Consider the following 13,273-nt stretch of genomic DNA (forward strand, 5'->3'; position numbering starts at 1 on the left):
GGTTTGTCGTAGTAGAAACTGTCAAAAACTTGCAAATATATGAATTAAAATACAATATAAATGCAGGAATAAAAAAGGTGGACGGGTTTTAATAATTTCAAAATTAAGATGTGATTAAAGTGCTATTATGAGTGATCACTTTCCTTTTATGATTTTTGTCTGCTAATAAAAAACAGTTCCCCCTTAACATGTTGTCCCTGGGATAGAATACACTGACACTAGGGAAGACTTTCAACAGTTTCCTCGAAAGTTATGTCAGATTTATTACTAAACCACACGCTGTAAGCCACAAAGTATTCGTATATTTTGTTGCGGCTTTGCTAAATAAGCGCAGTCTGTGGCCATAAACTAGCCCCGCTTTTTGTCTGTTTTTGGAGCCGAGTTAAGCGTCTCTCCCAGAGTAGAGAAAAATACGCGCTCCAGGTAAGAGTTCAACAACATGTCCGAATCTTCTGACACCCGCACGAAAACGTTAAATTTCAACGTCGGCGTGCTCGGACATGTCGACAGCGGGAAGACGTCGCTCGCCAGGGCGCTGAGCAGCACCGCGTCCACTGCCGCCTTCGACAAGAACCCGCAGTCCCGCGAGAGAGGCATCACTCTGGACCTCGGCTTCTCCTCCTTCACTGTGGATCTTCCCGATCACCTGCGGGACAGCGTGGGGAAGCAGCCATATGACAGCCTCCAGTTTACCCTGGTGGATTGTCCGGGGCACGCTTCTCTCATTCGAACTATCATTGGAGGTGAGCTCTGATGTAGGAGGGTCACGATTTCCCATTTTAAATACAGGATTATCAAAAGAAATGACAACAACGATTTTATCGCGATATTTACAGAAAATGTAAATATGCAGTCAGTTAAATCTACTTTGTGTGTGTATGTGACTGCATGCTGTCTTCTTGGGCAATAAAATAACTTGCAGGAATCTGGGTACAAAAAGTTTGGATGTGAGACCACAGACATAAAATACCTTCATAAACCTCAATTTCACATAATTTCCTTATTGATGCATGCTCAATCATCCAGGTAAGTAAATCCCCAAAAGTTGATTCTGTTCATCTGGGCGTAGCGTTTTCAGAAGGAGAAACGTTTCAACACTCATCCAAGTGAGGCATTTTTTAAAAAACACCACGTCTCAGTGGCTGCACCTTGGTCCACCCCAAGGATCTGTCCCCTGACACAAACAGAGAAATATAGTGTAAGTGTTAAGTGCCAGGAGGATTGGCAGGATTTATACATCGGGGAAACCAAACAACCTCTGGCTAAGCGGATGGCACAACACAGAAGAGCCACTTCGTCAGGCCAGGAGTCAGCAGTCTATTCACACCTACAGGCCAGTGGACACTCTTTCAGTAATGAGGATTTACACATCCTGGACAGGGAGGAATGCTGGTTTGAGCGTTTAGTCAAGGAGCCCCTTTACGTGAAAAGGGAAAGACCATCTCTGAATTGAGGAGGGGGCCTAAGGGTACATCTCTGCCATCTTACAATGCTGTAATTGTAGCCATTCCCCAACTCCCTGTAAATGGTACTCATGGTCATTGATCAATGGGCTTTGATCAGTGGTTGTTGTCATGAGAATTTGCATATTAATTGATCAAGGAACTGACCTCCCAGCCCATTGTTCCCTCAATGGTGCTAGTTTCAATCATTATACAAATGTACTATTTATAAGATTGGGGAAACCTGCAGTCAGCTGAGACTGAAGAATTCACTTGGATGAGTGATGAAATGTTTCTCCCACTGAAAACGCTATGTCCAGATGAACAGAAAAGGCATTTATGCAGGAAAAACATTCAGAATTCACAAATTCTTTTACACATATTTGACTGACTATGACTGACTCACTGGGAAATAGCCTTTGAAACAGAGTGGACTACAGGCAGTCACAACATCACCCAAGTTTATATATAACCATCAAATGAAAATTGGAAAAAGTAAGTGCTGGAACATCATAAGATTTAGTGCTGATCAGTCACGAATGAACAAGTTTGTACAAAACAAGTTTTAACAGTATGTCCATAAAAACATTAAAACATGTCTGGGATGCCTTCAGTAGCACAAACACTGACAGTGTTTGGTGTAAGGGTGTACATTATCAGACTAGTATGTTTGTATCAATCACAACAGATCATTCTTTCAGATCTTTGTGAGGGCTGCAGTCAACAGGCCTTAATAGGATAGTAACTACATCCTCGCTACATTTGAGCTTCAATTTGTTGTCCAGCAGAGGGCGCCCTCTCTTTTTCAGCACGCCTCAGTGGGTCTGTGTGTGTTTTGTTTTGTTTTTTTCAAAGCTTGTTTGAAAGTATGTTGAGTTTAAAGGTTGGAAGTATTTGGAGAAACAACTTTAGGATTTGCAGATGTTCAGAGCAAGAAGTCCTGTTTTCTTATTTACTGAACAATAAAAGGTTGTTTTAGAAGCCCATTAAACACTAAATGCATTTGCATTGTGTGACCAGCACTGTAAAAGAAAAAAAAATGCAAGAGCCATTTAGGTGGCACATGCTGTAGATTATGGAGGAGCAAAATTGTGTGTGGATTGGGGTCTATATTAAACTTCCCCTGTAGTCCCAAGTGGGGCGAGCACAGGAAAGAGAGATTGCCAAAATCAGGAAAAGAAAGAGGGAAAGGAAAGACAACCAAGTGAGCTGCGGCTCCAGTTTCAACCCTCTAGCCTTTTATTCTCTCTTTGCCTCTGTGCACCCCCTCCCTTTATTTCTCCTCTTTTTCTCCTGTTATTTTTGGGTGTCCGTGTCCATTCCTGTTTGCATTGCTGTTGTCGGCTACATAGCCTCTAAGCATTTGCATCTTTTTATAGAGCAGGAAAGCTGAAATGCCTTTAACACAAAGCACTGCATTGTTCCCCTTCAGCTCACTACTTTTCTTTGACCTCTGTGACATCTGCCTCCTCTAGGTGCCCAAATCATCGACCTGATGATGCTGGTGGTGGATGTGGTGAAAGGGGTGCAGACTCAGACTGCAGAGTGTCTGCTGATAGGGGAGCTCACCTGCCCTCGCATGGTTGTTGTCCTGAATAAGATTGACCTACTGCCACCCAACAAGAGACAAAGTGCCATTGAGAAAATGACCAAGAGACTCCACAAAACACTGGAAAGCACCAGGTCTGCAATTATATCTAAAATGATAATTGGGTTACACAGCTGCATAATGTAGAGCCACACATTAGTGGGGTTACGGGGATCCCAAGCACTTGCAGTAATCACAGGTCTAACCCTCATGTCAGCTCCCTCATTTATTACACTTCATATCTCTCCCTCTGTGTCCAGAGTTAGTCTGCTCAGCCTGCTTATATTTCAGTGATGCTTTAAAGAAAACAACCCCCCCCCCCCCCCCCCCCCCCAAAAAAAAAAAAACAAACAAAAAAAAAACGAAAACATTGAAGCATGACATGATTCCACCTTGTTGTTTTTCTGTCGGACAGATTTAAGGATTGTCCTGTGATTGCCGTAGCAGCAAAGCCAGGGGGTCCCGAGGCTCCTGACACAGAGGAGCCACAGGGAGTGCCACAGTTAATAGAGGTAAAAGAGACTGGTTCCACTCTGTTGTTACTAGTTAGTCAATAATAAATGAGTGATCAGTAATTTACTATGATTACTTAATTGATGTGCTTAAAAATGAGTTGGTCACAGCAAGTATTTCTTTAATCACACATTCTCAAAGTACCAAATTCAGTGAGTTAACATGCGTGAAACATTTTTAGATATTATTTAGAATGTGTCTGCTGAGTTTGGATTTATGTTGATAGGTTTTTGTTTTGTGCTGATTCATTCATTCAGTCAAGTGAGTGGAAGAGTAATACAATACAATATAACTTTATTTATAGAGCACATTTAAAAACCAACACTTCACATAAAAGACAGAAAATAAGACAAATATTCTAAAAATTTAATATTATTAAATATGTAACATATAAAACATATTAAAAGCACAAAGCCAGAAAAGATATGCATAAAATGTAAGAGTAAATTTTACCTTTTATACATGGGAAGTAAAGCTTCCTGTGTCTCATTGAGCACAGTATATCATGAACTGTAGGGTTGAGTATCACATACTTGTGGGCCACATTAAGTGTCACCACTGGCTCACGGGATGTACATGAAAATTAAATAATCCACAAGGAGCCATAGCTAAATAAATTCTAACTAATGTAAATAAATGCTGTCAACACTTGTCTGTAGTTCTGCCATGAGATAAAAATGTGATGATAATGTTTTAGGCTATTCTTTTTTTTATGCGTATCTAAATTATAAATAGTTTTGAAGCCATTATTGTTAGTATTTTTTTATTTTCCTCATTGTTTTGAAGAGACAAACGTATGCAATAAGAGCAACATTTGACAGCTGGAAAAGAAGCTCAGTGCTCTCTGGTGGTCAAACTGTAATGGAAACATTACTTCAGGCACATCTGGAACGTGGAGTTTCTTTACTGCTCACTGATTTCGATAAACAATTGGTTGATTTTACTGGTCAAACTAAGTCAAGTGTTCAATAAAGCTAAATAAAACGTAACCTAAGGATGGTACTCTGGAGAGTTAATGTACATTTTCCTGGAGTGTGAAAAACTGCTGAGTCGGATCAACTCTGTCAACATAAGAGGCCGAGCTTCAAAAACAGGATTAATGAAGACAAGATATGGATCTCATTAATGCTTGTATGTGTCCGAAACCATAGACGTGACCTTCAGATATTTTTTCAAATCGATTAGAGTGTCTTTTTTGTATTTCATTTTGAATATGTGCTTTCTCCTTCTAGCTTTTGAAGAAACAGACATACCTACCAAAGAGAGACCCTGGAGGTGACCTCCTAATGGCTGTGGACCATTGTTTCTCTATCCGTGGTCAAGGAACAGTCATGACTGGGACCATCCTGCAGGGGTCACTGGCCATTAATGACACTGTAGAAATCCCAGTGCTAAAGGTGTGTTCCAAAAAAATGGGCACGAATTTGGAATTTCTGATATGTACAAGCACGAAACATTCCCGAGCAGTGGAAAAACATTCGAAGGAACCGCAGTTTCGGAAGTTCAGAAGTTGAGTTGGCTGTGGGCAGAAAAAGGGACGGCTTGCCGGCTGGGATCAGAGGATGTGTCAGTTTAGTACGAGGGAAGGATGGGGGGACTGGGGGTGGACTGGGAGCACAGGAGTTGGGTAATTTAGACCAGATGCAAACTATGAGCATGTCTCAGTGGTCTTGTGTGCAGTCATCATGGTCACCTCTTGGAGGCAGCATATAGCTAGATTGATAGCCACTTGTTAAGGAGCCTCAATCCAGCTTACGGGTGATTTTGTCTGTGTAATAGGCAACAAACACAACCATGAAATTCTCAGTGTCAAGCTAGGGATCGAGAGTGTGGTGTGACATATACGTATACATAGATGCTCATCTGGACACCTTTAAATCATCCATGTGTTCACCTGTTTTTGGAGATGCGTATTTGGTGTAACAAAACAAAGCTTGGCATCTATTTTTCAATCAGTGTCTTATTTATCTTCATATATATTCAAATATGATTTTTACTCTTCAGGTCCTTTTCTCAGAAATTAGTCATGTATAATATTTTACACTTTAATGGGACTTTTTAAATATCCAAGAAGTTTAATTATTTGTCTTTGCATTTATCAAAGCTAATATGCTGACAAATAGTTCTTATCTTTTAGAGATGAACAGTGCACTTTAAACTGTAACTTATACAAGCTTTTTGTTTACATGTGTGCATGTTTTATTGATAAAATTCCGTTAAAGGGCGTTTTTGTGTGTTTTAAATATCAGAGTACAGGAGAAAATGATAACTATTATAACTGATGTTTCATTTCTTTTTAATCTCTACATGTATTCTGGGTTTGTTTTTCAAATTTTACCTCTAAAATGAAAACATTGATAAAAATAAAAATGATAAAGGGAATATAAAACATTATTCTCTTTCAAAAGGAACCTATAGGAAGTTAAATTCTAAGCTGTAAACTTTACTGTAGAGCCCTAGTATGCTTTCTCCTTCTCAGTTTTGCAGTTGTAGCTTTGTATCTGTTACATCTCAGTCTCTTATTACGTTTACATGAGGAAACTTTATTGTTTGTATTTAAATGTGTTTTGAGCTGTGTTATTTATTTCTCTATGCTCTCTGACATCAGGTGACCAAGAAGATAAAGTCGGTGCAGATGTTTCGGAAGCCCGTGTCTGGGGCCATGCAGGGGGATCGGGTGGGTGTGTGCGTAACACAGTTTGACCCTAAACTGTTGGAGCGTGGTGTGGTGTGCACCCCTGAATCCCTGCGCACGCTCTTTGCAGCTGTCATCTCTGTAAGGAAGATAGGCTACTTCAAGGGCTCTCTGTCCACCCGTGCCAAGTTCCACATCACAGTGGGTCACGAGACAGTCATGGCAAAGGTGACCTTCTTTGGCCTGCCACCTGTGGGTGCCTCAGAGCCCCCTCCAGACTCTAAGCCGCCTCCATCAGAGCCCTGCTCACTGGAAACTCCGTTCACCTTCGACAGGGAGTACTTCTACCAGGATGAATATGTAACTGGTCAGGGAGAGGGGAGTTTGGGGCCTGACCCAGAGCAGTGGGCTCTATTGGAGTTTGAGCGGCCAGTCACGTGCCCTTTGCTCTGTCTAGTAATTGGCTCAAAGCTAGATACAGACATCCACGCCAATGCATGCCGGCTGGCTTTCCAGGGCCGTCTGCTGCAGGGGTTTGAAGATAAAAACTACGCTGAGACCGATCTACCTCGTCTGCGCATTTACAAAACCAAGCACAAGGAGGGACAGGTGGAGAGGGTGAGTGCACGCTCAGCAGTTTGTCTCTCATTTAAAATGATCAGTGTGGTGACCTTTCAGCCTTCTTTGGAGTCCGCTCCTTGCATCTCTGCCCGCTCTGTCACCTTGCGCTCCTTTTGCATGCTCTGAATCTTTGGATGTTTCTCATTGCTGGTGGCACTGGAGCGTGTCGCAGACAGAGCCCCTATTGTATATTCATAAACAGACACGTACACACAAACAAGCATGCATATGCAGCTCTGGTGAGCAATATTTGAGGCATGGGATGGGTATGCATGCCTTAGCATGTGCTGTGACAGAGGTGTGCGTGGGTGGCCGCCTGACGCCACTAGTCCTGTCTAGCTGTCAGAGGCTGGCGCTGTTTGGACACACCTGAGTGGCACACGAATATCCACATCCACTGTGAACTAGCCTAACTCTCCCTTCTGTCTGCCTGGGCGTCTTTCGCTCTCATTCTCTTCCTCTCTGTCACATACTCTCGCCACCTTTATTTTCATATTTGTGTGATTGCTTTTTCATTGTGTCCTGAATCCCGAGCCGCTCTCTCTGTGGTTTTCATCAAACATCTAACTGACTTAACTTGGATTTGTCATTTTTTCAGAAACTTAACAAGTTATATTTAAATTTTTGTTCACACTAAGTGTGATGTTGATAATAGCTGTTGTCATTCTGTGTGTTACATTCTGTGTGTGCAGCTTCTCTGCATGTTTCCCTCATAGAAAGGCAGATTCAGGTCAGGGTTCAAGTGTGTGAATTAGTTTCCTGCTTTAGCACCTCAGGCTGTTGACAGCTCCACTCGCTAACTCAGGAGCAGAACAGCATGTGCACGAGGTCAGATGGTGGTCGTGTGACGTTAACGTTGTCACTCGTGTGTCTCCCAGAATGCAGCAGTTATGCTTCAAACTTAAAGAATGTCCTTTTGGTAAAAGAACACATTAGTGGCATTGTTGAGATATGACGAACTCGAACAGCCACAATTCAGACGGTCTGTCAAACGACGTATACAGCAACTGTATTTTTTTTTTATCAGCTCATCAGTCACGCTTGCGATACATCAGGGTCAAATGTTCAAGAATGAATGAGGGTTAAGCAGAAGAGAAAGGAAGAGCTGGTGATGAGGGCGAGTTGGAGACAGAGCGGTGCCCTCACGTTATCAGATTAGCAGCGGGTTATATTGACTTAGTGATGGATGATAATCGAGAAATAAAAGCAAATATGCCATTAAGTGCACAACCATGGAAAAGAGAGTGCGAGACAGCCAGGCCGCGGGACTCGAAGAATGCAGCTGGACGGTGCAATTGATGAGGATGTGGGACAGATCAGCTCTTTGTGAGGGAGGATTAAGTCACCACAAGATGAGCAATAAATGAATTATTAGATCATACGCTGCCTTGCACACTGTTTGCATCATTGTTGCTCTCTTGTGCCCAGGTAACCGATGATTACACTGTGATTGGCCGCAGCCTGTTCAAGAAGGAGACCAATCTCCAGCTCTTTGTGGGGTTAAAGGTCACCTTGTCCACAGGAGAAACTGGTGTCATTGAGGGTGGGTTTGGCCAGAGCGGGAAGTTCAAGATTCGCGTACAAGGTAAGGATTTAGTGAAACAACTACCCTGATGTTTTCTGCTGCACATAACAGTCTCTCCCTCTTCATCAGTGCTCACATCAGGAGCAAATTCTCTGTCTTTCCTTGAATTTTTGGGGCTCACCGGACAGTTTTCAGGATGTGGTAAAAGTGGTCGGCCTGACATCCCGAGCCACATTCCCAGGATTCCTCTGGGGATTGCACGTGTTCCGGGGGAAGCCTGATCAGTGTTTATTTTACCTTCTGTTGCTCAAAACCCACGACTCCACACCAGGAGGGAAGAGAAAACAAAAATATCTAGAAAGAGAGCCTCACCTACATCCTTTTTGCTGCCTTACTCCTGCATAATCAAAAGTCTTACATATACTGTCACGCACATCTTCAGGCAGGAACATAACATGAGACATTCAGGGGTATAAGACAGAGAATGATGGGTTATGATCTGTTTGAGCAGTTGTACTCCTAACCCTCAAGTGAATCCATCATATTTTGTATAAGAATACTTTTTTAATGGCTTTACATACAGATTCTTACCAACATCATTAAGTGAGGTGGTCTCCTTGGCAAAGCCAAAGTCTGTGAGCTTGAGGGGGGCACCGGGTCTCTTTCAGGAATACAGTAAGTTCTCTGGCTGCTGGGAGTATTCAGGAATCTAACAAAAAGATATGATTACAACATTAGTAACTAAATCACCCTCAGTTGAAAGAAAAATAAAGTAAATTTCTTATGAATAAGTATGATAAGCCAATGACAAATCGCTTGAGATCTCTGTGGGCGATGTTGATTGCGTGTAGAAATTGGATAGCCTCACCTGTGCTCTTCATGATGTTAGTAGCCTCTGAAGTGGTGAGACTGTCTGGTCTTAAAACAGATAATAAATGATTGGACTGAAAAGCTTGTCACCATCCATGCTAAAAATTCAATTTCAATTTGCCAGTTTGTTAATCAGTTCAAGTAAATCATTGCGATAAAAATTGCCACTAAAAACCTATTAGGAATCTACTAGGACCAGCCAGAGTCTCGAAAGGCACAGAAGGTAGGTTGCTATGGTTGCTTTCACACTCTTTTAGTATAACTAAAAGAGAGATTAGCAGTTGATCATTTTAAACACAGGTCTAAACAGATCGTTAATGTGTTCAACAGCAAAGATGGAGGATGACAAACTCTCTTAATGCCCCCTTTATGGTTCAGAAACTTAACATCAGCATGCGGCATGTACAGACATACGTATGTAAAGTAATGAATCCTGGTTTTCAATATTTTTTATGCAATGAGGAGTTTCAGCATCCCAGTTCTACTAAATCTTTTCTCAGCTTTAGAAGGGATGTATTGTCCTCATATTCTCAAAAGCAACAATTTTCCTTGATCAAACAGATTTCCTCAACCAGCTCTGGTTGCTCTTGTTGTTCTGGTTGCTCAGTTGTCAAACTGCATGTACTTCTGGATATCTCTGATTCTCACATGGTACACCACAAAATATTAAAGAGCAATGTTTAGAAGCTGAAAAATACAGTAAAGACAAAGCTTATAATGTTAAAAAAAAACCCACATATATTTCAAGGGCCATAAATAGAAACATGTTCCTTATCTAACTTCCTGTAGGAAAAACCCCCCTGAAAAAATGTAGATTCCAACAAATTCATGATAGGAAACATTTTATTTTTAAATGTAATAAGCTTATAACAGGAGGAAAAGACGAATATGTAGTTGTTTGGAGGTTAAAGCAGTTTGTATATGCTGGAAGTCTGAAGTAGTTTCTTTTTCACTCAGTGTAAAAAAAAAACAAAACAAAGCAAAACAAAGTATTGAAATGCTTTTACTCTAATACACAAGTTAACTTGTAAATATTATGAGCTCTCCTGCGGCCAGCACAGGTCTGTTTCTAATGTGTGTGCCTGCTTTTACACAGACTGCACCCACAGATTATTTCCTGTTCAAATCAGCTGTTCATACCTGCATTATTCATAGGGCTGCAACTAATGATTATTTTTATCATTCAGCTGAGCATATAGTCTAAGATAATATTCCTATAATTGTGTGTTATGTTAGAAATAGGTAAGAGGCCTATCCACAGATTTCTTGTACAGAGTAGAAGTAGTAGTGACCGGAGTATTACTGATTGTTACTACTTTTCTAAATATACCGACACAAAACTGTCAGTATATTTGCCACTGCACATGTTCTCCAAGCATGTGTACTTTACCACTGAAAAGCCCAAAAGAACTGTGTAATACATTAGGTTGCTGTCGTTGTATTGATTCAGTCACTTCGTATCTCCACAGAAAACAAAGTGATCTTCACACCAAAGACAGTTTTTATCCGTATTTTATGCTTTTTGCTTATTAACTTTGAACCACATCTGACAAATATTTTTTAAGTAAAAATCGTCATGCTTTGAGAGACGCTTTAAGTTTGTGTAGTACCTGTAAAGTTTAATTTTGCTGTGTGTGGAAAATGCCAAGACATTGGCAGCATTTGTGGGCAGAAAACAAAATAGCAATCCTCATGTGTCACTTGAACTCAAGTGATAGGGTGTGGGAGGGCGTGTTTTGTGGTGGCGAACGGGGCATTTTCAGCTGATCAAAGATAACAAGAAGAAATTTCTGGCTGCGCTGCAACCATAACAACCCTCACGCTGGCATAACGATAACAAGAAGAATGCTGGCGCCGCTGTACGTGAGGTCAGACAGCCAGCGTGTAAAGCAGTGAACTGAGACCATTTTTTACCTTCCGTGTGCAAGGCAGCAAGCAAACACGCATTCAGTTTGTTCCCTCGAAAAGACATACAGACAGACGACAAGATATGATAGAGAAGGACTTGCATTGCACGCCTAACTGGCATCGAACAATAAACTGAGCATTCGCATGGGTTGGTATGGCTTAGAATAAGGCCAATATGAGAGGAAAGTGATGACTGAGAAGCTAACAGATAGATGCGACACAACGTGGAACTGTGTAGATTATAACTAGGAGCAACTGCGACCTGGTTTTCTACATACTGTCGTCAGTTACATCAGGAGCACGAAAGCATCAGTTGTTTTTGAGGTCAGCACATTGTTACAACATCAACTGCACACATAACTGAAAAGATCCATATCATGTATCACATATGCCATCACAACTACTGTTCATACTGTCGGACAGTATACAGTAACGATCTTAACGTTTTCTGTGTTTCCATCAATGCAGTTTTTAATACAGTTTGAGTTGACCTTGATGTTGATGTTTTTCTTTAGAGGGTCTTCGACCAGAAACCAAGCAGCTGTTTTCCTCCGCCTCTAAGAAGAAAGGGAAGAGTGGGAGCAAAGGTGCAACTGCAAATGAAGAGGAGCCCAGAACAGATTTTCAGCCTGTTAGCATTCACTTGCATTTCAAGCGATATGTCTTTGATCCCCATAAAAAGATGGTTCAGTCTTGACCTCTGCTGCGCACACTTATAGACAGACACCACTGGTGACAGAGAGTAAGATAGAGAAGTTGTTTGAGAAGTCTTGGCACAAAGAGAGGTGACTGCCAGGCTGTGTTAACTCTCATTGCCTTTCTTTTTTTCTGGAGATGGAGACAGTCTGCTGAAATGCAATGATTGTGGGACGCTAAACGCATGCAAAGCAGTGATTGTTTTATCTCAGTTTAATGAGCTGGATCTAATCCTGTTTGCTCCATCAGAAGGGTGAAAGCTGCTCAACAGATCTCAATACGTTTGATTTATCTTTGAAAGAAATCAAGGCTTTTGTTCTTCTTTATTGATAAAAACAGAATTGATTCAATCATTCTGACTAGAAACTAACTTTTGTCTTTGCTGTTTATGTGTGTGTGTTTAGTTTTTTTATTTTAAATTTCATCTGAGAACTTGTTGGCATAAAGACTTTAGCACTGTAGAAATACTAAACTCACGTTCACTCAGGTCTTCTTTGCTCAGTGACTGGGTTTGGCTGCATCTTTAACTAATCGGTGATCATTGGCAGTTTGTATGATATTTGATTTCTGTTCAATATTGATGATCTCAGAGAATTAAAACAAAACTCCTGTTAAGACTGGGTTTTTTTTTTCGGGAGGGGGGGGGAGTATTTATGCATAAAGTAGTACACTGGGGGTTCAATACGAGCCCTACTGTACTGTTTATATACTGATAATGCTCCAGCAGAGTGTAAGTTACAGAAATGACATTAGTTTTGCTAAATTATAGTCAATAAAATATATAATGCACACTATATGTCGTCAAATAATAATGCAAGCAATCAGAATTGCTGTTTGAGTTGAAAAAAAGGAAGTCTTGTGCATTCTGACTCTCCAGACACAAGAAGAAAAATGGTTTGCACATGATTTAGTCTCCCTTCTTTAAACCCTAAAAAAAGGGACATCAGTGTTGCTGCTAATCAGCAGTTATCGAGAAGTTGCTGTTCAGCCACGGTCACGTCTCTGTGCCTGAGTATGCGTGTATGTACGTGTCCATCCTGTCAGTGTTATTGGGCGGGGCTGTGAGAATGCAGGACGCTCGATATGTAGCGGATGATGTCAGCAAACTGTTCCTGTGAACAGCGACTCTATCTCAGCAGGAATCTGTGGAAATTGGAGAGGGGGGGGGGGGGGGGGGGTAAGGAGGGAGGAGGAGCAGCAGGAGCAAGAGGGGACACTGGAAGGATTGTTCCTCTGAGTGACAGTCCTTTTAGTCTTATCTCCTCTCGTTCCTCTTATAGAAAACCAGACAGAAAAAAAAAATCTGTCGCTTTTTACTCCTGGTCTCTCCAATTTCTCTTTCTTGCTCCACCTCCCCCTCTTTCATTCTGGTTTTTATAGAACCCCCCTCCCCTTTTTCTCTATTACTGGCTTCGTTATGAGGCTGTCATGGAAATTAGCTTTTTGGTTCCTAAATATTTCCCCAGTGTTACAAT

At 41.3% G+C, this 13,273-nt stretch overlaps 1 protein-coding gene across 1 annotated transcript; it reads left to right on the top strand.

Moving 5' to 3' along the window:
- The first annotated feature begins 183 nt into the window (after positions 1–183).
- eefsec (eukaryotic elongation factor, selenocysteine-tRNA-specific) lies at positions 184–12,433 on the top strand. The gene is made up of 7 exons (XM_080892715.1): positions 184–743; positions 2,918–3,125; positions 3,446–3,542; positions 4,776–4,940; positions 6,152–6,796; positions 8,228–8,384; positions 11,618–12,433. Exons 1-7 carry the CDS (start codon positions 440–442, stop codon positions 11,797–11,799), a joined length of 1,758 nt encoding a protein of 585 aa, XP_080748841.1. The 5' UTR covers positions 184–439; the 3' UTR covers positions 11,800–12,433.
- Positions 12,434–13,273: the final 840 nt, after the last annotated feature.

The sequence above is a fragment of the Rhamphochromis sp. 'chilingali' genome (genome assembly GCF_963969265.1).
Source record: "Rhamphochromis sp. 'chilingali' genome assembly, chromosome: 9".
Classification (NCBI taxonomy): domain Eukaryota; kingdom Metazoa; phylum Chordata; class Actinopteri; order Cichliformes; family Cichlidae; genus Rhamphochromis; species Rhamphochromis sp. 'chilingali'.